Genomic DNA, 23,626 nt, shown 5'->3' on the forward strand with positions numbered 1-23,626 from the left:
ACCTTGCATCTGTGGAACACCTGAAGAGACAACGAATCAACCCAAAACTGAGGCAGTAGACTTTGGGAGCAACTGTAGACTTGGGGTTTGCTGTCTGCAGCTGACGTGTTTCTGATTTTTACGTTTATATTAGTACAGTTTTTAGCATTTCTCTTCACTGACAGATTTGTTTATTGGTTTGGTTGCTCCATTTTAAAAAAATTTTTATTTTAATAATTTTATTTTATTTTAAATTATTTTTTTCTTTCTTTTTTTCCCTCACTTTTCTTCTGAGCTGTGTGGCTGACAGGGTGTTGGTACTCTGGCCTGGTGTCAGGCCTGAGCCTCTGAGGTGGGAGAGCCGAGTTCAGGACACTGGACAACCAGAGACCTACCGGGCTCACATAATATCAATTGGTGAGAGCTCTCCCAGAGATCTCCGTCTCAATGCTAAGGCCCAGCTCCACCCAGCATCGAGGAAGCTCCAGTGCTGGATGCCCCATGCCAAACAACTAGCAAGACAGGAACACAACCCCACCCATTAGCAGACAGGCTGCTTAAAATCATACTAAGTTCACAGACAGCCCAAAACATACCACCGGATGCAGCCCGGCCCACTGGAAAGACAAGCGCTAGCCCCACCCAGCAGAACACAGGCACGAGTCCCCTCAGCAGGAAGCCTAGAGAAGCCACTGAACAAACCTTACCCACTAGAGGCAGACACCAAAAACAACAGGAACTACGAACCTTCAGCCTCCGAAAAGGAGACCCCAAACACAGTAAGTTAAACAAAATAAGATGACAGAGAAACACACAGCAGATGAAGAAGCAACGTAAAAACCCACCAGACCAAACAAATGAAGAGGAAATAGGCAGTCTACCTGAAGAAGAATTCAGAGCAATGATAGTAAAGTTGATCCAAGATCTTGGATATAGAATGGAGAAAATAAAAAATATGTTTAACAAGAACCTAAAAGAACCAAAGACCAAACAAACAGTGATGAACAACACAATAAATGAAATTTAAAATTCTCTAGAAGGAAGCAATACCAGAATTAACTGAGGCAGAAGAACAGATAAGTGACCTGGAAGACAAAATAGTGGAAATACCTACCACAAGCAGAAAAAAGAAAAAAGAATGAAAAGAATTGAGGACAGTCTTAGAGACTTCTGGGACAACATTAAACATACAAACATTCGAATAATACGGGTCCCAGAAGAAGAAGAGCAAAAGAAAGGGACTGAGAAGATATGTGAAAAGATTACAGTTGAAAACTTCCCTAACATGAGAAAGGAAATAGTCAACCAAGTCCTGGAAGTGCAGAAATCCCATACATGATAAATCCAAGGAGAAATACGCCAAGACACATGTTAACCAAACTATCAAAAATTAAATACAAGGTAAAAATATTAAAAGCAGCAAGGGAAAAGCAACAAATAATATACAAAGGAATCCCCATAAGGTTAAAAGCTGATTTTTCAGCAGAAACTCTGCAAGCCAGAAGGGAGTGGCAGGACATATTTAAAGTGATGAGAGGGAAAACCTACAACCAAGATTACTCTACCCAGCAATGATCTCATTCAGCTTTGACAGAGAAATTGAAACACTTACAGACAAAGCGAAAGTTAAGAGAATTCAGCACCACCAAACGACCTTTACAACAAATCTCAAAGGAACTTCTCTAGGCAGGAAACACAAGAGAAGGAAAAGGTCTACAAAAACAAACCCAAAGCACTAAAGAAAATGGTAACAGGAACATACATATCAATAATTACCTTAAATGTAAATGGATCAAATACTCCAACCAAAACACACAGACTGGCTGAATGGATAAAAAACAAGGCCTGTATATATGCTGTCTACAAGAGACTTACTTCAGACCTAGGGACACATGCAGACTGAAAGTGAGGGGATGGAAAAAGATATTCCATGGAAATGGAAATCAAAAGAAAGCTGGAGTAGCAATTCTCATATCAGACAAAATAGACTTTAAAATAAAGACTATTACAACAGACAAAGAAGGACACTACACAATGATCAAGGGATCAATCCAAGAAGAAGATATAACAATTGTAAATATTTATGCATCCAACATAGGAGCACCTCAATACATAAGGCAAATGCTAGAAGCCAAAAAAGGGGAAATCGACAGTAACACAATAATCGTAGGGGACATTAACACCCCACTTTCACCAATGCACAGATCATCCAAAATGAAAACACATAAGGAAACACAAGCTTTAAATGACACATTAAACAAGATGGACTTAATTGATATTTATAGGACATTCCATGTGAAAACAACAGAACAGACTTTCTTCTCAAGTGCTCATGGAACATTCTCCAGGATAGATCACATCTTGGGTCACAAATCAAGCCTTGGTAAATTTTAAAAAACTGAAATTGTATCAAGTATCTTTTCTGACCACAAAGCAATGAAACTAGATATCAATTACAGTAAAAATAAATCCGTAAAAAATACAAACACATGGAGGCTAAACATTACACTACTAAATAACCAAGAGATAACCAAAGAAACCAAAGAGGAAATCAAACAATACCTAGAAACAAATGACAATGAAAACACAACAACCCAAAACCTATGGGATGCAGCCAAAGCAGTTCTAAGAGGGAAGTTTATAGCAATATAATCCTACCTCAAGAAACAAGAAGCATCTCAAGTAAACAACCTAACCTTACACCTAAAGCAATTACAGAAAGAAAAAAAAAACCCCAAAGTTAGCAGAAGGAAAGAAATCATACAGATCCGATCAGAAAGAAATGAAAAAGAAATGAAGGACACTATAGCAAAGATCAATAAAACTAAAAGCTGGTTCTCTGAGAATATAAACAAAATTGATAAATCATTAGGCAGACTCATGAAGAAAAAAGGGATAAGACTCAAATCAATAGAATGACAAATGGAAAGGGAGAAGTAACAACTGATACTGTAGAAATACAAAGGATCATGAGAGATTACTACAAGCAAATATATGCCAATAAAATGGACAACCTGAAAGAAATGGACAAATTCTTAGAAATGCACAACCTGCCGAGACTGAACCAGGAAGAAATAGAAAATATGAACAGACCAATCACAAGCACTGAAATTGAAACTGTGATTAAAAATTTCCAGCAAACGAAAGCCCAGGACCAGATGGCTTCACAGGTGGATTCTATCAAACATTTATAGAAGAGCTAACACGTATCCTTCTCAAACTCTACAAAACATAGCAGAGGGAGGAGCACTCCCAAATTCATTCTACGAGGCCACCATAACCCTGATATCAAAACCAGACAAAGATGTCACAAAAAAAGAAATCTTCAGACCAATGTCACTGATGAACATAGATGAAAATATCCTCAACAAAATACTAGGAAACAGAATCCAACAGCACATTAAAAGGATCATACACCATGATCAAGTGGGGTTTATCCGAGGAATGCAAAGATTCTTCAGTTAAATAGAAATCAATCAATGTGATACACCATATTAACAAAGTGAAGGACAAATCCATGTTAATCTCAACAGATGCAAAAAAGCTTTTGACAAAATTCAACACCCATTTATGATAAAAAACTCTCCAGAAAGTAGGCATAGAGGGAACCTACCTCAAAATAATAAAGGCAGTATATGACAAACCCACAGCCAACATTGTTCTCAGTGGTGAAAAATTGAAACCATTTCCTCTAAAATCAGGAACAAGACAAGGATGCCCACTCTCACCACTATTATTCAACATAGTTTTGGAAGTTTTAGCCACAGCAATCAGAGAAGAAAAAGAAATTAAAGGAATCCAAATCGGAAAAGAAGAAGTAAAGCTGTCACTGTTTGCAGATGACATGATACTATACATAGAGAATTCTAAAGATGCGACCAGAAAACTACTAGAGCTAATCAATGAGTTTGGTAAAGTAGCAGGATACACAATTAATGCACAGAAATCTCTTGCATTTCTATACTCTAAGGATGAAAAACCTGCAAGAGTAAATAAGGAGACACTCCCATTTGCCACTGCAACGAAAAGAATAAAATACCTAGGAACAAACTTACCTAAGGAGGTAGGTATGCCTCCTTAGGCATACCTACCTGTATGCAGAAAATTATAAGACTGATGAAAGAAATCAAAGATGATACAAACAAATGCAGAGATTATACCATGCTTCTGGATTGGAAGAATCAACATTGTGAAAATGACTCTACTACCCAAAGCAATCTACAGATTCAATGGAATCCCTATCAAACTACCAAGGGCATTTTTCACAGAACTAGAAGAAAAAATTTCACAATTTGTTGGAAACACAAAAGACCCCAAATAGCCAGAGCAATCCTGAGAAACAAAAACGGAGCTGGAGGAATCAGACTCCCAGACATCAGACTATACTACAAAGCTACAGTAATCAAGACAGTACGGTACTGGCAAAAAAACAGAAATATAGATCAACGGAACAGGATAGAAAGCCCAGGATAGGAAGCCCAGAGCCCACGCACATACGGTCACCTTATCTTTGATACAGGTAGCAAGAATATACAATGGAGAATAGACAGCGTCTTCAGTAAGTGGTGCTTGGAAAACTGGACAGCCACTTGTAAAGAATGAAATTAGAACACTTCCTAACACCATACAAAAAATAAACACAATATGGATAAAGACCTAAATGTAAGGCCAGACACTATAAAACTCTTGGAGGAAAACAAAGGAAGAACACTCTTTGACATAAATCACAGCAAGATCCTTTTTGAATCACCTCCTAGAGAAATGGAAATAAAAATAAACAACTGTGACCTAATGAAACTTAAAAGCTTTTGCACCGCAAAGGAAACCATAAACAAGATGAAAAGACAACCCTCAGAATGGGAGAAAATATTTGCAAATGAGGCAACTGACAAAGGATTAATTTCCAAAATATACAAGCAGCTCATGTACCTCAATATCAAAAAAACGAACAACCCAATCCAAAAACGGACAGAAGACTTAAACAGACGTTTCTCCAAAGAAGATATACAGATTGTCAACAAACACATGAAAGGATGCTCAACATCACTAATCATTAGAGAAATGCAAAATCAAAACTACAATGAGGTATCACCTCACACCGGTCAGAATGGCCACCATCAAAAAATCTACAAATAATAAATCCTGGAGAGGGTGTGGAGAAAAGGGAACACTCTTGCACTGCTGGTGGGAATGTGAATTGGTACAGCCACTATGGAGAACAGTATGGAGGTTCCTTAAAAAAACTACAAATACAACTACCTTATGACCCAGCAATCCCACTACTGGGCATACACCCTGAGAAAACCATAATTCAAAAAGAGTCATGTACCAAAATGTTCATTGCAGCTCTATTTACAATAGCCCGGAGATGGAAACAACCTAAGTGTCCATCATCGGATGAATGGATAAAGAAGATGTGGCACATATATACAATGGAATATTACTCAGCCCTAAAAAGAAACGAAGTTGAGCTATTTGTAATGAGGTGGATGGACCTGGAGTCTGTCATACAGAGTGAAGTAAGTCCGAAAGAGAGAGACAGGTACCATATGCTAACACATATATATGGAATTTAAGAAAAAAAAATGTCATGAAGAACCTAGGGGTAAGACAGGAATAAAGACACAGACCTACTAGAGAATGGACTTGAGGATATGGGGAGGGGGAAGGGTAAGCTGGGACAAAGCGAGAGAGTGGCATGGACATATATACACTGCCAAATGTAAAATAGACAGCTAGTGGGAAGCAGCTGCATCGCACGGGGAGATCAGCTCAGTGCTTTGTGACCACCTAGAGGGGTGGGATAGGGAGTTTGGGTGGGAGACGCAAGAGGGAGGGCATATGGGGATATATGCATACATATAGCTGATTCACTTTGTTATACCGCAGAAACTAACACAACATTGTAAAGCAATTATACTAGAGCAGATTTTTTTTAATTTTAAAAATAAAGATTATGGAGGACCTTAAGTCTAAGAAATTTGGTCTTTATTTACAGGGTGCCACTGAAAATTATTGAGCAAGATACAATAATCAGTTAGATTATTCCAGTAGTCTTAGAGGTAATGAGGGCTTGGACTAGGGTAGTGAGGTAAAGATGGAAGGGGAGACAGCTGGCAAAAATATTGCAGAGGTAGAATTGACCAGATGTGGCACACGACTGAATATAGGGGGAGAAGAAGGAATCCATGAATCTAAGATTTCAGTCTTAGATAGCTGTATATACCCAAAGACAGTAGAAAAGTGGATGTGGGCTATGAGAAACATCAGGGATAGAGATATAGATTTGCATACGGAGAGCTGAACCTAAGAAAACAGTTGATGAATTTCTGAGGGGATAGTGTACAACAGAAACAAAAGAAGGGAGCAGAGAATAAACTCAACAAATGTTTACTGAAAACTTACCATGTACCAAGCATGTTCATGAGTGTTGAGGATAAAATGGAGAATGAGATAAACAGTACCTGCCCTCATCCAACATTTATTTGGGAAAAGAGACTACCAATAACTTAAATAAAAAAGGAACAGTCAGAGCAATAGGATTAAGAGAGTATGTCATAAACAGAAAACAAATTAACAATTACCAAAGAGGAAGGGAGGTGGGGGAGGGATAAATTAGGAGTCTGAGATTAGCAGATATAAACTACTATACATAGAACAGATAAAACAACAAGGTCCTACTGTACAACACAGAGAACTATATTCAATATCTTGTAATAAACCATAATGGGAAAGAATATGATAAAGATATATACAGATATATCTGAATCACTTTGCTGTACACCAGAAACTAACAACACAACACTGTAAATCATCTATACTTCAATAAAAAAAAGCGAGTATGTCATTAGAAGCCAAAGAGAAAGATTCTGGAAGGAAAAAGTAGTATTATATTCTCTCATGCTAGAGAGACCAGAGGACAAAATGGACTGAGGGAAAAAAATCATTAGACTTTATCATTAAAAGGTCACTAGCGGGGCTTCCCTGGTGGTACAGTGGTCAAGAATCCGCCTGCCAATGCAGGGGACACGGGTTCGAGCCCTAGTCCAGGAAGATCCCACATGCCGTGGAGCAACTAAGCCCGAGCGCCACAACTACTGACCCTGCGCTCTAGAGCCCGTTAGCCACAACTACTGAAGCACACATGCCTAGAGCCCATGCTCCACAACAAGAGAAGCCACCGCAATGAGAAGCCCGCGCACCGCAATGAAGAGTAGCCCCTGCTCGCCGAAACTAGAGAAAGCCGGTGCCCAGCAACAAAGATCCAATGCAGCCAAAAATAAATACATTTATTAAAAAAAAAGGTCACTAGTGATATTCAAAAGAGCAGTTTATAGAATCAGATGCAAAAATCATGAAAAGGGAAGTAGGTGGTGAGGCCAAAAACCTTAGAGTCATTCTTGTCTCTTTTTTTCTCTCTTATCCTACATCTGGTTTGTCAGAGAATTCTGTCAGCTTTATTTTCATATACTATACAGAATCTGACCACTTCTCAACATCCATACTTCCTTCATCCTGGTTCATGCCACCATCATCTCTTGCCTAGATTATTTCAGTGGCCTCCTAACTGGTCTCCCTGCTTCCACCCTTGCATCCAGCTCAGTCGATTCAACACAGTGGCCGAGTGATTTTATTAAAATGCAAGTCAGATCTTGACACTCTTGTGCCCCCAAACCCTCCCACTGGCTCCCCATCTCACTTAGACTTAATGACACAAATCTTTACAATGAACTACAATGTCTTTCTTACATGATCTGTTTCCCCACTACTTCCTTGATCACATTTCCTGTTTTCCCTAATATTCCCTCTGCTCCAGCCACACTAGTCTCTTTGCTGTTCCTCAAACACCACATATATGCTCCTACCCCACACACCAGAGCCTTTGCATTTGCTGCTCCCTCTGTCTGGAATGCTCTTTTTAAAGGTATCCTCATAGCCATATCCCTCATTTCCTCAGGTCTCTACTAAAAAACTACCTTCTCACTGAGGCACCCTCTGGCCATCTTGCCTAGAATTCCAACCCTTCATTCCTCCTCTAAAACATTTAATAGTACCCTTTCCTACTTAGTTTTCTCTTTAGCACTTATCACTATCTAATATAACAGGGTCAGAAAACTATGGCCTTTGGGCTCCATCCAGCCTACCATCTATGAAGCTAAGTTTTACTTTTTTAAAAGGCTAAAAAAAATCAAAAAAAGAATACTTTATGACACAAAAAATTATATGAAATTCAAATTTCAGTGTTCCTAAATATAAAGTTTTGTTGGAACAAAGCCATGCCAATTTGTTTACATATGGTCTACGCCTACTTTCATGGTACAACAGCAGAGTTGAGTAGCTGCAAGAGAGACTGTATGGCCTAGAAAACCTAAAATATTTACTATGTGGTTCTGTATAGAAAATTTACTGACCTCTCTATTATACCATAATATTTATCTTTTTATTGTCTGTGCCTCCTAGTAGAATATAAACTCTGTGGGGGTAGGGGGTTTTGTCTATTTGCCTAGGACAGTATTTAACATATAGTAGACAGTTAATAAATATTTTTTGAATACTAAAAAAATATAGGCAGTAATTTTAGGTTATAAAGTTTGGTGATGAAAAGGAAGGACAAACTATAATTTGGGGAGGATGACAAGGTTGAAGAAAGGTTTTTGAATAAAGAAGGCCTAAAAATAATTGTAGTGACAGGGGAAAGAAACAGTAGAGAGAGAAAGATAAAAGAGTTAGGGTTGAGATTTGTAGGGAAGGTCCCCTGAGAAAGTAACTTCTTTCTCAGAGATAAGGGAGAAGAAAGAACGGATAAAGAGAGAAGGTGATGAAGTTCATGTCAGTGGCTACAAGCCCAGGAAATTAGAAGATAAGGTTTTCTGCTAAAAGGAAGGATAAGGCATAGGGGCTTAGGGATAAAAAAAATGTTTTGGAATCACCAAGGATTGGTGAGGAGTATGACAGAAAGTCAACAAGAGTCAGTTTTACTTAGTGCGTATATGAAAATTATGAAATTTTAGCAGATGCAATAGATATGGTTTCACAAAATTTCTGAACAGTACTCAAGATCAAGGGAAGGAGTGAAAAAAGCAGACAATAAAAATTAACAAGACTAGGTGGCAATAGCAAAATAGTAAAATATGATGAACTGCGTAACTGTTTCACCTTTCTTCATCTGTCTTAGTGCACAGTAGAGTATTCCTTACATATGGAGGTATCAAATCAATTTTTGCTAAGTTTAAGACAGGAAGGATGAAATGGAGAAATATACTAACAGTAATCAACAAGGCAATCTGGCCTTAAATGACATAATCACAAACTGAGTATACATATTAGGACCTGCCTGGTTTCCTGCTCTCTTCTTCTTCCCCTCCTTACTACTAATACCATTTGAACTCCCAATTATAGGTTCAGTCCTACACTAGGCTCTAGGACCAAACTTGACATTAGTTAGAGGAAATTTAAGAAGCAGTGCTTCAAGTCTTAGAAGACTGTATCATCTATTCACTTTGTATTCTTTTTCCGGTAACTGCATCCCAGTCTGGCTCCCTATGCCTGAGCTCCACTCTTAAAAAGAGCCTCATGTTCCTTTCACTTTAGGTTTGGAGCTCGACCTTGCTCTTTCTAGTCTATCTACACATACCCCCAGTGATGCAAAGATTTGAGTCCTGCATCTGAGTCCAAATCTCTATGATTGAAGACCTGTTCCCTGCTGATATGCTTATGTGATGCCAACTACCTATGTGCCTAACTTATGGAATCTTTCCAACACTTAAATTTCCCCCATTGCCATAATCCGATCTGCCCATTAGGATACCCTGATGCCAGCTGCTTGGCTGAGTCAAAGGCAACTTGTTCATCTCTGTAACTTCAGAAACTATCACAGTATCTCATACTATGTTCTTTCTATCTTGACTAGGTGATTAGATATCCTTCCTCTTGGCCTGCAGATGTATCCATCACCCCAGTTGGCATGTCTAGCTCCAGGTCCAGGTCCTTCCCAATCTGCCAGGTTAATATAAATCATAGAGTTACAAAAGCCTTGTGATTACCTTCTTTACAGGTCTTTAAGTAAGCAGTAGGAAACTACCTTTCTGAATAGGTAACAGTATTCTGAGCAGAAATATAATGAATTAAGTAACAAAATCTATGTGACATCTTCTTTTCAGGTCTTTAAGTAAACAGTAGTCAACCATCTTTCTGAAACACTTAAATGCTGGGCTGTGTAGAAATACGATGAATTAAGTAACCTTTCAACTTCTCTTTCGGGACCGTGAATTTATAACAAACTAAATGGTAAATATTCTTTTGAAAGAAAATCTGAAGTATTTATTAAGGTAAACAACCCTTCAAAGTAAACAAATCTTCAAAGAAAATGTCTAAAATTACAACCCTTAACCACATATTTCCCCCTAAATTTGTTATTAAAACTTAAAAAGCAACAAAAACCTTCATATTTTACCTGGATCCATACCTGTACTTCTTGTTTTTTCTCTTACCACAAGACAATACGCCCCACCCCATTATGTGCATACTATATGATAACCAAAGGAAGAAATGTCCCAAATGCTTTGGGGAGTATGAATGGCTCTATCCTCAAGCAAGTTTTATCCCTTTTACCTTCCAGAATTTTGTTCTGATAAGAAATCAAATGCTGAACATTTTTTTAGATTGGTTGGAAAGGCAAAAGATAACCCAGAAAGTAAAAGAACGAATTTCATCCAAGTGTTTGCTCTCACTGAATGCTTGACCCAAAAAAATGTGTAACTTAAAATTTATTCTGCTTCAAAGGACAATACTGCAGATGGTTAGCAGCAGATAACTTTGTTCATGAATTGCAATGATATATTACCTTTCAGAACAGGGTGTTAAAAATAAACAGTAAGTAATGGAATTAAGAGTCTCCAAATTTTCTCTCCTTTTGGGAAGTTCCATTCATTAATGTTTATAGTGTGCAAGTCAGGAAAATATCAATTTGACTTTGTTCTGTATGAAGTAACTCTCAGACATCCTAACCTAATAGCCCAGAAGTCACACCACTACAACCATCTCTCTGCCATTGCACATAACAACATTTGCTGCCTTTGAAAAACAAATAAATCAAAAGACCTTATCAAATTGTTCCAAATGCAGGTAACAAGCAGCCATGTTCCTCTGTAGCCTGGCAAAGTCCAGGTACGTTTGATCACATGCATAAAGTCTCAGAGAACAGCAGTACCAGTGTAGGGCATCAGCATAATCTTCTACCTAAAGTTTAAAAAGAAATAACAAAATCACACAGATATTTCTGTATTTGGCCCTAATTGTTCCAAGTCACCTTTAGAAACAAAAAAATGGCACTGTTTACATTTTTAGGCAACCAAAACACAACATCCTCTTTAGTTGAATGCTGAATGCATTTTACTATCAGCCTTGATCAATATAAAGTTATAGATAAAGTGGTAATCGATATTCTCTCTTCTTCCCTCACATTACAGGTTTCACGGAAACCAACAAAATTAAAAGGCAACCTATGAAATCAGAGAAAATATTTGCAGTATTTTGGGGGGGTAATATCCAAAATATATAAGAAAATACTACAACTCAGTAGCAAAAAATAAAAACAAGAACAAAAACAAAACCCGATTAAAAATGGGCAAAGGATCTGGACAGACTTTTCCAAAGAAGACATACAAATGGCCAACAGGTACATGATAAGGTGCTCAACATCACTTATCATCAGGAAAATGCAAATCAAAACCACAATGAGATATCACTTCACATCTGCTACAATGGCTAACATCAGAAAGACAAGAGATAACAAATGGTAGTGAGGATGTACAGAAAAGGGAAACCTTGTACACTGTTGGTGGGAATGTAAACTGGTATAGCCACTATGGAAAACAGTTGGAGGTTTCCTAAGAAATTAAAAATAGAACTACCATACAATCCAGTAATCCCACTTCTGTGTGGGATACCCAAAGAAAATGAAATCATTATCTCAAAGAGATAATTGTACTGCCATGTCCACTGCAGCAAGCCAAGGTATGGAAACAACCTAAGTTGTTGTTTACTGATGAATGTGGGTAAAGAAAGTACAGTATATGTATACAATGGAACATTAGCCTTAAAAAAGAACGAAATCCTGCCATCTGTGACAACATGGATGAATTTGGAGGACATTATGCTAAATGATATAAGCCAGAAAGAGAAAGACAAACGCTGCATGGTATCACTTATATGTAGAATCTGAAGTAAAGAAAAAAAAGTCAAACTCATAGAAACACAGAGTAGAATGGTGTTTTCCAGGGGTTTGAGGGTGGGGGAAATGGAGAATGGTTGGTAAAAGGGTACAAACTTTCAGTTATAAGATGAAAAAGGTCCGAGGATCTAATATATACGTTAGATATATGGTGACTATAGTTGGTAATACTGGATTGTGTAACTGAATTTTGCTAAGAGAGCAGAACTTAAATGTTCTCACCAAAAAGAAAAAAGGTAAATATGTGAGGTGATGGACGTGTTAAATAAGTCATTAGACCCCTTTCACAATATATATGTATATCAAATTAAGCCATCACATTGTACACTTTAATCATAATTTTGTCAATTATACTTCAATAAAGCCAAAAAAAATGAAATTTCACATATGGGATGAAGAGTCGGAGAGGGTGGTGAGCCACCCTAGAAAACTCAGAATACGATTTAAAAGTTATTAAAACAACACTGATAAAAATGTTAAAAGAGAACACCCATAATTTACCATTCGAATACAGATATTTTCATTTTTCCACATTCCATTTTAATTTTACCCTTTTGTATTTTTATATAGTTGTAATCACACCTTATATTACAATTTCATTTTCTATTCTTTCCATTTAACTTCATTTTGTAAATATTAATCTATGTTGCTACGTAGGATAAGAAAATGTAAGATATTTTAGTAAATTTCCAGGTTTTTCACTATTTTAATTAAATGCTATGGTTTTTTTTGTTTGTTTTTTTGTGTGTGTGTGGTTTTTTTTTTTTTTTTTTTTTGCAGTACGCAGGCCTCTCACTGTTGTGGCCTCTCCCGTTGCAGAGCACAGGCTCCGGACGCGCAGGCTCAGCGGCCATGGCTCGCAGGCCCAGCCACTCCGCGGCATGTGGGATCTTCCTGGACCGGGTTACAAACCTGTGTCCCCTGCATCGGCAGGCGGACTCTCAACCACTGCGCCCCCAGGGAAGCCCTAAATGCTATGCTTTTGTACAAAAATATTTTCTTACTTTTGAGGCACTTTAAAATTTTCAATGGTAAGAAGCTATTACAAAAAAATCTAATAGAAATGACCTGGATAACTTTTTTTAAGATAAGAAAATTAAGATTGCTCATGCACACCAAGGTAACATAGATGAGTCCCCTGTACCCTACCAAGAAACTTCACATTTTTCAATGAAAGACAGGAGTCATTAGTACCTAAAAGGAATAAAACTCACTCCCTACTAGAAACAACTGTGCTGAGGAGGTATAACACTGCCTTTGACTATTTAGAATTAAGATTACATTCTTCTACAGTTTTGGAAGTGGGAGTTAAAAAAATTATCCTGCAAGACTGGAAAACGAGAGAAAAAAAGATTCAATACGAGAAGGGAATTCTGAAATAACTTTTTACTTGCTCAGTAAAGAAACAGAGACCCTCTAAAAGAAAATAAGAATATCATTCTATTTTGCAGCACCTTAATGTATAAAACAAGATGTTTTGATATATGTATACACTGTGAAATGACGACCACAATTAACATATCCATCCTTCTGCAATGTCTAATCTGATGTTAATACTATGCAGTATATTTTTGATCCTAGACATACTTTTCATCTCTGGAAGTTTGATTTGGGTCTTTTATATCTTCCATGTCTCTACCTAACTTTTTGAATATATAGAATACAATTGTAAGAGCTATTTTAATGTCCTCTGCTAATGTTAACTTCTATGTTAGTTTCAATTGTTGCTTCTTTTCTTCATTATAGGTTGTATTTTCCTGCCTGTTTGTATGCTTGGTAATTTATTTATTTATTTATTTATTTATTTATTTATTTTGCAGTATGCGGGCCTCTCACTGTTGTAGCCTCTCCCATTGCGGAGCACAGGCTCCGGACACACAGGCTCAGCGGCCATGGCTCATGGGCCCAGCCGCTCCACAGCATGTGGGATCTTCCCAGACCGGGACATGAACCCGTGTCCCCTGCATCGGTAGGTGGACTCTCAACCACTGTGCCACCAGGGAAGCTTGGTAATTTATTATCAGATGCCAGACGTTATAAACTTTACCTTGTCGGGTGCTGGACAGTTCTGCATTCTGGTAAATATCCTTGACCTCCACTCTGGCAAGCACTTAAATTCCTTGGGACCAATTTGATCCTTTCAGGTCATACTTTTATGATTTTTCAGGTTGGTCTGGAACAGTGCTCAGTTTAGGACTAATTACTCCCCACTACCAAAACAAGACCTTTCTGAATTCTCTACCCAATGCCCCATGAATTAGAAGTTTTCCAGTCTGGCTGGTATGAACAGGTTCTATTCCCAGACCTGTGTGAGTGCCAGGCACTGTTCTAATACTTTTAGATGGTGACTCATCTGGCTTTAGGTATTTTCATCCCATATTATCTTGATCAGTACTCCACTAAACACTTGAGAAGGATTCTCTGATTGTGGAGTTCTCTTTCTTGCTCTGTTCTCCTCTCTGATACTCTGTCCTATGAATTCTAGCTACCTCGGTCTTCCCAGACTCTCAGCTCCAACTCCTCAAATTAGGAAGCCTGCTAGGATCCACTTCAGTTTCTTTCCTTTTTTTTTTTTTTTAACATCTTTATTGGAGTATAATTGCTTTACAATGGTTAGTTTCTGCTGTATAACAAAGTGAATCAGCTATATGTATACATATATCCCCATATCCCCTCCCTCTTGCAACTCCCTCCCACCCTCCCTATCCCACTCCTCTCGGTGGATACATAGCACCGAGCTGATCTCCCCGAGTGATGTAGCTCCTTCCCACTAGCTATCTATTTTACATTTAGTAGTGTATATATGTCAATGCCACTCTCTCACTTCGCCCCAGCTTACCCTTCCCTGTCCCCGTGTCCTCAAGTCCACATTCTCTACATCTGTGTCTTTATTCCTGTCCTGCCCCTAGGTTCTTCAGAACCATTTTTTTTTAGATTCCATATATATGTGTTAGCATATGGTATTTGTTTTTCTCTTTGACTTACGTCACTCTGTATGACAGACTGCAGGTCCATCCACCTCACTACAAATAACTCAACTTTCTTTTTATGGCTGAGTAATATTACATTGTATATATGAGCCATATCTTCTTTATCCATTCATCTGTCAATGGACACTTAGGTTGTTTCCATGTCCTGGCTATTGTAAATAGACCTGCAACGAACATTGTGGTACATGACTCTTTTTGAATTATGGTTTTCTCAGCGTATATGCCCTCGAGTGGGATTGCTGGGTCAAATGGTAGTTCTATTTTTAGTTTAAGCAACATCAGTACGGTTCTCCATAGTGGCTGTATCAATTTACATTCCCATCAACAGTGCAAGAGGGTTCCCTTTTCTCCACACCCTCTCCAACATTTATTGTTTGTAGATTTTTTGATGATGCCCATTCTGACTGGTGTGAGGTGATACCTCATTGTAGCTTTCATTGGCATTTCTCTAATGATTAGTGATGTTGAGCATCCTTTCATGTATTTGTTGGCAACCTGTACATCTTCTTTGGAGAAATGTCTATTTAGGTCTTCTGCCCCTTTTTGGATTGGGCTGTTTGTGTTTTTGATATTGAGGTGCATGAGCTGCTTGTATATTTTGGAGATTAATCCTTTGTCAGTTGCTTCATTTGCAAATATTTTCTCCCATTCTAAGGGCTGTCTTTTCATCTTGTTTATGCTTTCCTTTGCTGTGCAAAAGCTTCGAAGTTTCATTAGGTCCTATTTGTTTATTTTTATTTCCATTTCTCTAGGAGGTGGGTCAAAAATGATCTTACTGTGATTTATGTCATAGTCCACTTCAGTTTCTATTCCTATGCTACAGCCTGGAAACTCAAGGTAGTAAGCTGAACAACTGCAGTGCTCACCTTGTTTATTTCCTATCTACCAGATATCACTCTCCATTGCCTAATGTCCAGTGTCTTGAAAACCATTTTTTCATGTATTTTGTCTTGTTTTTTTGGAGGTAGGGAGAGGGAGCAAGGTGTTATTCAGGCAAGGACATCAACCAGGTCTCTTACATTTTGGTTGGAAGTGGAAATCCACTAACACAGTACGTCCTTTCTTACACATACACAGACAAATGCATATGGATTAGAAGGCAATATATAAAATTTTAAGAGTGATTGGATTAAGAATAAGTATTCTTTTTAAAAAACTTACCTGTGGTTTCAAATTTTCTACAGTAAACCTGGACTGTTTTGTATAAAGAAAAAATATTACTACATTTTTTTGCATTTTTATTACACCACAATGTTTTTAAAAGATTTTTTTTAAGAGCAGTTTTGGGATCACAGCAAAAGTGAGAGGAATGTACAGATATCTGCTAGATACCTCCTGACCCAACACATGTACAGCCTCCCCCATCAGCAACATCCTCTACCAGAATGGTGTATTTGTTACAACTGATGAACTTCCATTAGGGTTCACTCTTGGTGTTGTACATTCTATGGATTTAGACAAATGGATAATGACATGCGTCCATCATTATAGTATCATTCAAAGTATTTTCACTGCCCTAAAAATCCTCTGTGCTCCATACCTCAATTTTTAAAGGAAATAAAACCCTCTGACTTTCTTGCTCCTCATGTTAAAATAAATTATACTTTCCTATATCTTAATATCAGTGATGTCATTTCCCTACACTGTAAACTCCCAATGGGGATGAATCACATCTTAGTATCTTTATTTTTAGTTTATTTTTAAAAAAATAAATAAGTTACTTTATTTATTTTTGGCTGCGGTGAGTCTTTGTTGCTGCATGTGGGCTTTCTCTAGTTGCGGCTAGTGGGGGCTATTCTTCATTGTGGTGTGCGGGCTTCTCGTTGTGGTGGCTTCTCTTGTTGCAGAGCACGGGCTCTAGGCACGTGGGCTCAGCAGTTGTGGCTCGTGGGCTCTAGAGTGCAGGCTCAGTAGTTGAGGAGCATGGGCTTAGTTGCTTCCGCGGCACATGGGATCTTCCTGCACCAGGGATCAAACCCGTGTCCCCTCCATTGGCAGGCGGATTCTTAACCACTGCGCCACCAGGGAAGTCCACATCTTAGTATTTTTAAATAAATTCTTGTCCAGTGCACATTAAAGTTCTACATTATAAATATTTAATAAATAGACAGTACCTAAGCAGAAAGATATTATTAAAGTACTTGATGCTCTATGATTTTTATAGTGAATACATTGTTTTATTTGTTGGGGTGAAGAAAGAATATAAAGAATGAAAATAGATTATTCCCAAACCTGAAAACTTTTGGCAGCTTTTTTCCATAGAATGTTGTGTAAACAGCCTACTAATTCTGTTGTCAGTTGTCTTCCTGTTTGGTGAGCTGAAAAAAAAAAAAACCAAGTTCTAAAAACAAGAGTCAAGATCTATTACATTAAATAAAGAGCACTAACTGTGCTCTTCAGAACCTATAATCTTTAAGTAATGGCTACAAACACAATCACATTCAGACAGGTTTTCATCATCAATTTTAGATTTACTAGCAAAATTGATTATGCAATACAATCAGAGTTTGCTAGGATCACTGTAATTCGCCCACTGTAATAGTTTTCCAGCCTAGTCTCTTTTTAACGTATTTTCCAAGTTCCAAATTTGATCATCATCTGGTGCCTTAATGTTATTATCAATGAACAGACAGCAATGCTAGAAATCATTAATAAGAAGTGTTTATACTATTACGTACTAACTAGATCAGATCAAGTTCCCAAGAAGGCCAATTATACCTTAAAGCCTTTGTAAAATACTTTAAGACCACGTTTACACATAAACTCTATTACTTTAAATTGTAACTCATGTCTGATTGTTTCTGGTCTAGACATTTACATTATCACACACTAAGGTAAAGTTTAAGCTATAATAGAATTCTATATCCCTTTCACTCCCACCCCTCTGGCACTATCAATTTCCATGAAAGTCTTGATTAGAAAACTGAGAGTCTCTGACCCCTCAGCAGACATAGTCTGTTCCATGACTTAGTTAAAAATACTTACATGAGAGTAAAAAGCCACATAAAGCTTGTGTGTTAAAATATTATCATACTTTGAAAGTGTAAGTGTATAATTAGATATAACAACATAACTTGGGTTAACTGTAATCTTAGAAAATTAGTTATTCTGGATAGCAGAGTTTTCTAGTTACCTGGCAGTTTACTTTCATTAAACATAAAATAATTTTTTATTTTAAAAAGTCTAAATCATTTAAAGTTCTTAATTTTTCTAAAAATTATGTTTTATGAATTATGTTTTTCTAAACATACATTCTAGTTTTCTGAAGCACAATTTAACTTTTGCTTGACTATTCAAGGTCAACACTAACAACTATTGTATTTTACTGTACTGATAGTATATCATAATGATGCCTTCAGTAATTATTATGTAGTACAGATTATTATACTTTTTTAAATACTTGAAATTGTTTTATACAATTTATAAGGTTTTTCCCTCTACAGATTATTATACTTTTTTAAATACTTGAAATTGTTTTATACAATTTATAAGGTTTTTCCCTCCCTTGTGATTGGGTTATCTGTATATTTCCCTGTAGGTCCTTTCTCCCTTTATAATATGCTACCATTAAAATGCTGAGGGTTGGAAAACCAGATAACCAAGCTTAACAACACTGGGTCTAAAAATAACTGGATTCTTAGTGAGGATATGGAGGAAGGGTGTCATCAGTAAAATACAGTTCATAGAATCTAGAGTTCAAAAGACTCTTAGAGATTATCTAGTCAAAAGATTTCCTTTAAAAAAATCAATGACTTTGTTTTTATAAAAACATGATACATACTTATAAAAATTCAAGCAATCTGGTAAAAAACAAAGAAAGCAATAAATCACCTAAACTGCCACCACTCAGAATAAATTCCAGTGTTAACATTAGTGACTATCATTCCAGTTATATCTCTATATATGTATAGAGTAGGAAAGACAGATCAGGGCAAGAATTTTCTAATAAAGGGATCATACTCTCTGTGTTCTTCAGGGTATAGGGTTCTACAGAGAGATGGGGGATTAATGGAATGCTGAGATCTGGCTCTACATCTCTGCTTTAACCACAGCAACTCTAGTCTATTTTATTGGGGGCAGGGTTCATATACAATTGCATCACAAAAGGATGCTGCTGCTGTAAAAAGAAGTTAAAAAGTAGGAATGTAGTTCACAACCTTCATTTTATAGTTGGAAAAAGATCCAGAGATATTACTGACTTGCCTGAAGGTACACCGCTAATTTGAGATCAAACTGAAACATGAAATTAGGCTTATAATCTCACAATTTTCCATTACACATGAGGTTTAAGCTCAGAGGTTTGTCTGTTTTTGTTGATGTTTTGTTATCTTTGTTTAGCTTTCATTCTAGCTTGCCAAATATGTGGAATCTGGATAGGTGAGTTGTTATAGTCAAAGGGTATTAAGGAGAAAAAAAAAGGAAATGAGAGAAAGGAAAAAATCTGTTGACCTGAGGATTTTGCTAGTGTTCTGACCTCCATCTTAGAACTACATGCATATTAACACCTTTCTAAAACACCTGCAGAAATCCTACTGACCTATAATGATTTCTTCAATCTTCTCCGTGGCAAGCAATTCTTCCTTCCTTTGTAAAAGCACTTCAACATGGAACAGTAGAGCTTTACCAATATTTTCTGATGACTTAAAATGTTCACAGATAATCTTCAGGAAATAAGACCCAAGAGATTCTCTGTTCAATGAGACACAATTTTAAGTGGTGTGAATAAAATAACATTTTTAATTAACAAGGTGAAAGTTTGTTTGAGTATGAGCAAAACAGACAAGATAAAACTATATCTGAACTTAGTTAATATCATTAAATGTCTAAATAAGCCTACTGGTTAACAATAAATAATTTAATTCAATTTGTTTAATTTATCAAGCCACAAACATTTTCTTTTTATGAACACATAGAGTCAGATAATCATTTCTCTACTAATATCTAATTGGTTCTTTTTCTCCAAAACTTATGTCAGTTTATAAATATTGGAACATGAGATCCATAAAGTGAAGATACATAAACTGACATTACAAATTTATCAGTCCCTGTTCATGAGAACTTTTATACTTTCTTAGCAACTTTCAAATATACCATACAGCACTGTTTACTATAGTCATCATGTACATTACATCCCCAGTATTTATTTATCTTATAACTGGAAGTTTCTACCTTTTGACCACCATCTCAAGTCATTATGCTGTATAGCTTAAACTTATACAGTGCTGAATGTCAATTATATCTCAATAAAACTGAAAGAAGAAAAAGAAATTTACCAATTCCCTCTGCCAACAATTCCTTTAAAAATTTATTTATGCTTATTACAAATATACCAGTAGATAATGATTATTTTAAATGCAAACAGCTCATGGATTGGAAGACTTAATATTGTTAAGATGGCAATACTCCCAAAGTGATCTACAGATGTAATGCAATCCCTATGAAAATCCCACTGACATTTTTTGCAGAAATGAAAAACTCCATCCTAAAAATAAAACAGAATATCAAGGTACCCAGAAGAGCCAAACCAATCCTGAAACAGAAGAACAAAGCTGGAGGACTCATACTTCATGACATCAAAATTTACTACAAGGATACAGTAATCAAAATAATGTGGTACTGGCATAAAGACACAAATACACCAATGGAATAGAAGAGAGTCTAGAAATAAATTCTCACATATATGGTCAAATGATTTTCGACAAAGGTGCCAAAAGCATTCCATGGAGGAAAAAAAACCGTCTTGTCAATAAACGGTGCAGGGACAACTGGATATCCATAAGCAAAAGAATGAAATTGGACTTTTACCTTACACCATATACAAAAATGAACTCCAAACGGATCAAAGACCTAAATGGAAGAGCTAAAATATAAAACTTTTAGAAGAAAACATAAGGGAAAAATCTTTACAACACTGGATTTGGCAATGATTTCTTTGATATGACACCAAAAGCACAAGTAACAAAAGTAAAAATAAACTGGACTACGTCAAAATTTTAAAATTTTGTGTATCAAAGAACACAATCAACAGAGTTGAAAAGGCAACCTATGAAATGGGAGAAAATATTTGCAAATCATACGTCTGATACAGAGTTAATATCCAGATATATAAGGAACCCCTAAAACTCAACAATGAAAAATCAACTGACTTAAAAATGGGCAAAGGGCTTGAATAGACATTTTTCCAAAGAAGATTATACAACTGGCAAAAATCACATGAAATACTTGACATCACTAATCATTAGGGAAATGCAAATCAAAGCCACAATGAGATACACCTCACACCCATTAGGATGGCTACTGTCACAAAAACAAAAAATAACAAGTGTTGGCAAGAATGTGGGAATACTGGAAACCTGTGCACTGTTGCTAGGAATGTAAAATGGTGCAACTACTATGGAAAACAGTATGGTGATTCCTTTAAAAAATTAAAAACAGAATTTCCATATGATCTACTAATTCTACTTCTGGGTATAAACCCAAAATAACTGAACGCAGGGTCTCAAAGAAATATTTTTACACCCACTTGCATAGCAGTATTATTCACGATAGCCAAAAGGTGCAAGTAATACAAGTCTCCATCGATGGATGAATGGATTAAAAAAAATGCAGTATATACACACAGTGGAATGTTATTCAGCCTTTCAAAAGGAGGAAATTCTGACACATGCTACAACACTGATGAACCCTGAGGACACTATATTAAATGAAACAGTAACAAAAGGAAAAATAGTGTATGATCTCACTAATATGAGGTACTTAACAGTAGTCAAATTAATAGAGATGGCAAGTAGAACGGTGTACGCCAGGGACTGGGAAAGGGGAGAATAGGGACTTGCTGCTTAATGGGTGCAAAGTTTTAAATGTGCAAGACGAAAAGAGCTCTGGAGTTTGGTTAACATACTTAACACTATGAATGTTAATTGTAACAAACTTAACAATGTGAATGTACTTAACACTGATGAGCTGTACACTTAAAAATAGTTAACATGGTATGTTTTATGCTTTGTGTATTTTACCACAATTTAAAACTTCAAAAAAATTTTAATTAGAAAATGAAAATATCATAAATTGGTGTTGAGCTTTTCTGCATCTACTGAAAAGATCATATGGTTTTTATTCTTCAATTTGTTAATGTGGTGTATCACATTGATTGATTTGCATATACTGATGAATCCTTGCATCCCTGAGATAAATCCCACTTGATCAAGGTGTATGATCCTTTTAATGTGTTGTTGGATTCAGTGTGCTAGTATTTTGTTGAGGACTTTAGCATCTCTATTCATCAGTGATACTGGCCTGTAATTTCCTTTTTTGGGGATATCTTTGTCTCATTTTGGTATCAGGGTGATGGTGGCCTCATAAAATGAGCTTGGGAGTGTTCCTTCCTCTGCAAATTTTTGGAAGAGTTTCAGAAGAGTAGGTGTTAACTCTTCTATAAATGTCTCATAGAATTCGCCTGTGAAGCCATCTGGTCTTGGACTTTTGTTTGTTTTAAGACTTTTAATCACAGCTTCAATTTCAGTACTTGTGACTGGTCTGTTCATATTTTCTATTTCTTCCTGGCTCAGACCTGGACGGTTGTATCTTTCTAAGAATTTGTCCATTTCTTCTGGTTGTCTATTTTATTGGCATATAGTTGCCTGTAGTAATCTCTCATGATCCTTTGTATTTCTGTGGTATCTGTTATAACATTTCCTTTTTCATTTCTAATTTTATTGATTTAATTCCTCTCCTTTTTTTTTTTTTTTTTTTAAACATCTTTATTGGGGTATAATTGCTTTACAATGGTGTGTTAGTTTCTGCTTTATAACAAAATGAATTAGTTATACATATACATATGTTCCCATATGTCTTCCCTCTTGCGTCTCCCTCCCTCCCACTCTCCCTATCCCACCCCTCCAGGCTGTCACAAAGCACCGAGCTAATATCCCTGTGCCTTGCGGCTGCTTCCCCCTAGCTATCTACCTTAATACGTTTGTTAGTGTGTATATGTCCATGACTCTCTCTCGCCCTGTCAAAGCTCACCCTTCCCCCTCCCCATATCCTCAAGTCCGTTCTCCAGTAGGTCTGCGTCTTTATTCCTGTCTTACCCCTAGGTTCTTCATGACATTTTTTTCCCCTTAAATTCCATATATATGTGTTAGCATATGGTATTTGTCTTTTTCTTTCTGACTTACTTCACTCTGTATGACAGACTCTAGGTCTATCCATCTCATTACAAATAGCTCAATTTCATTTCTTTTTAAGGCTGAGTAATATTCCATTGTATATATGTGCCACATCTTCTTTATCCATTCATCCGATGATGGGCGCTTAGGTTGTTTCCATCTCCGGGCTATTGTAAATAGAGCTGCAATGAACATTTTGGCACATGACTCTTTTTGAATTATGGTCTTCTCAGGGTATATGCCCAGTAGTGGGATTG

The 23,626-nt window shown here is 36.7% G+C and overlaps 1 protein-coding gene across 1 annotated transcript in view; it reads right to left on the reverse strand.

The window, feature by feature from the left end:
- The window catches only part of TEX11 (testis expressed 11), a gene marked incomplete at its 5' end in the record, with an annotated part of 336,930 nt that overhangs the window by 136,785 nt on the left and 176,519 nt on the right, over positions 1–23,626 (reverse strand). The window contains 3 exons of the mRNA XM_029241408.1: positions 11,080–11,217; positions 17,434–17,519; positions 19,739–19,890. Coding sequence (XP_029097241.1) covers positions 11,080–11,217; positions 17,434–17,519; positions 19,739–19,890 — 376 coding nt within the window. The remainder of the gene's footprint in view (positions 1–11,079; positions 11,218–17,433; positions 17,520–19,738; positions 19,891–23,626) is intronic.

This window comes from Monodon monoceros, unplaced genomic scaffold (assembly GCF_005190385.1).
Source record: "Monodon monoceros isolate NGI ecotype Baffin Bay Population unplaced genomic scaffold, NGI_Narwhal_1 Super_Scaffold_22, whole genome shotgun sequence".
Taxonomy (NCBI): domain Eukaryota; kingdom Metazoa; phylum Chordata; class Mammalia; order Artiodactyla; family Monodontidae; genus Monodon; species Monodon monoceros.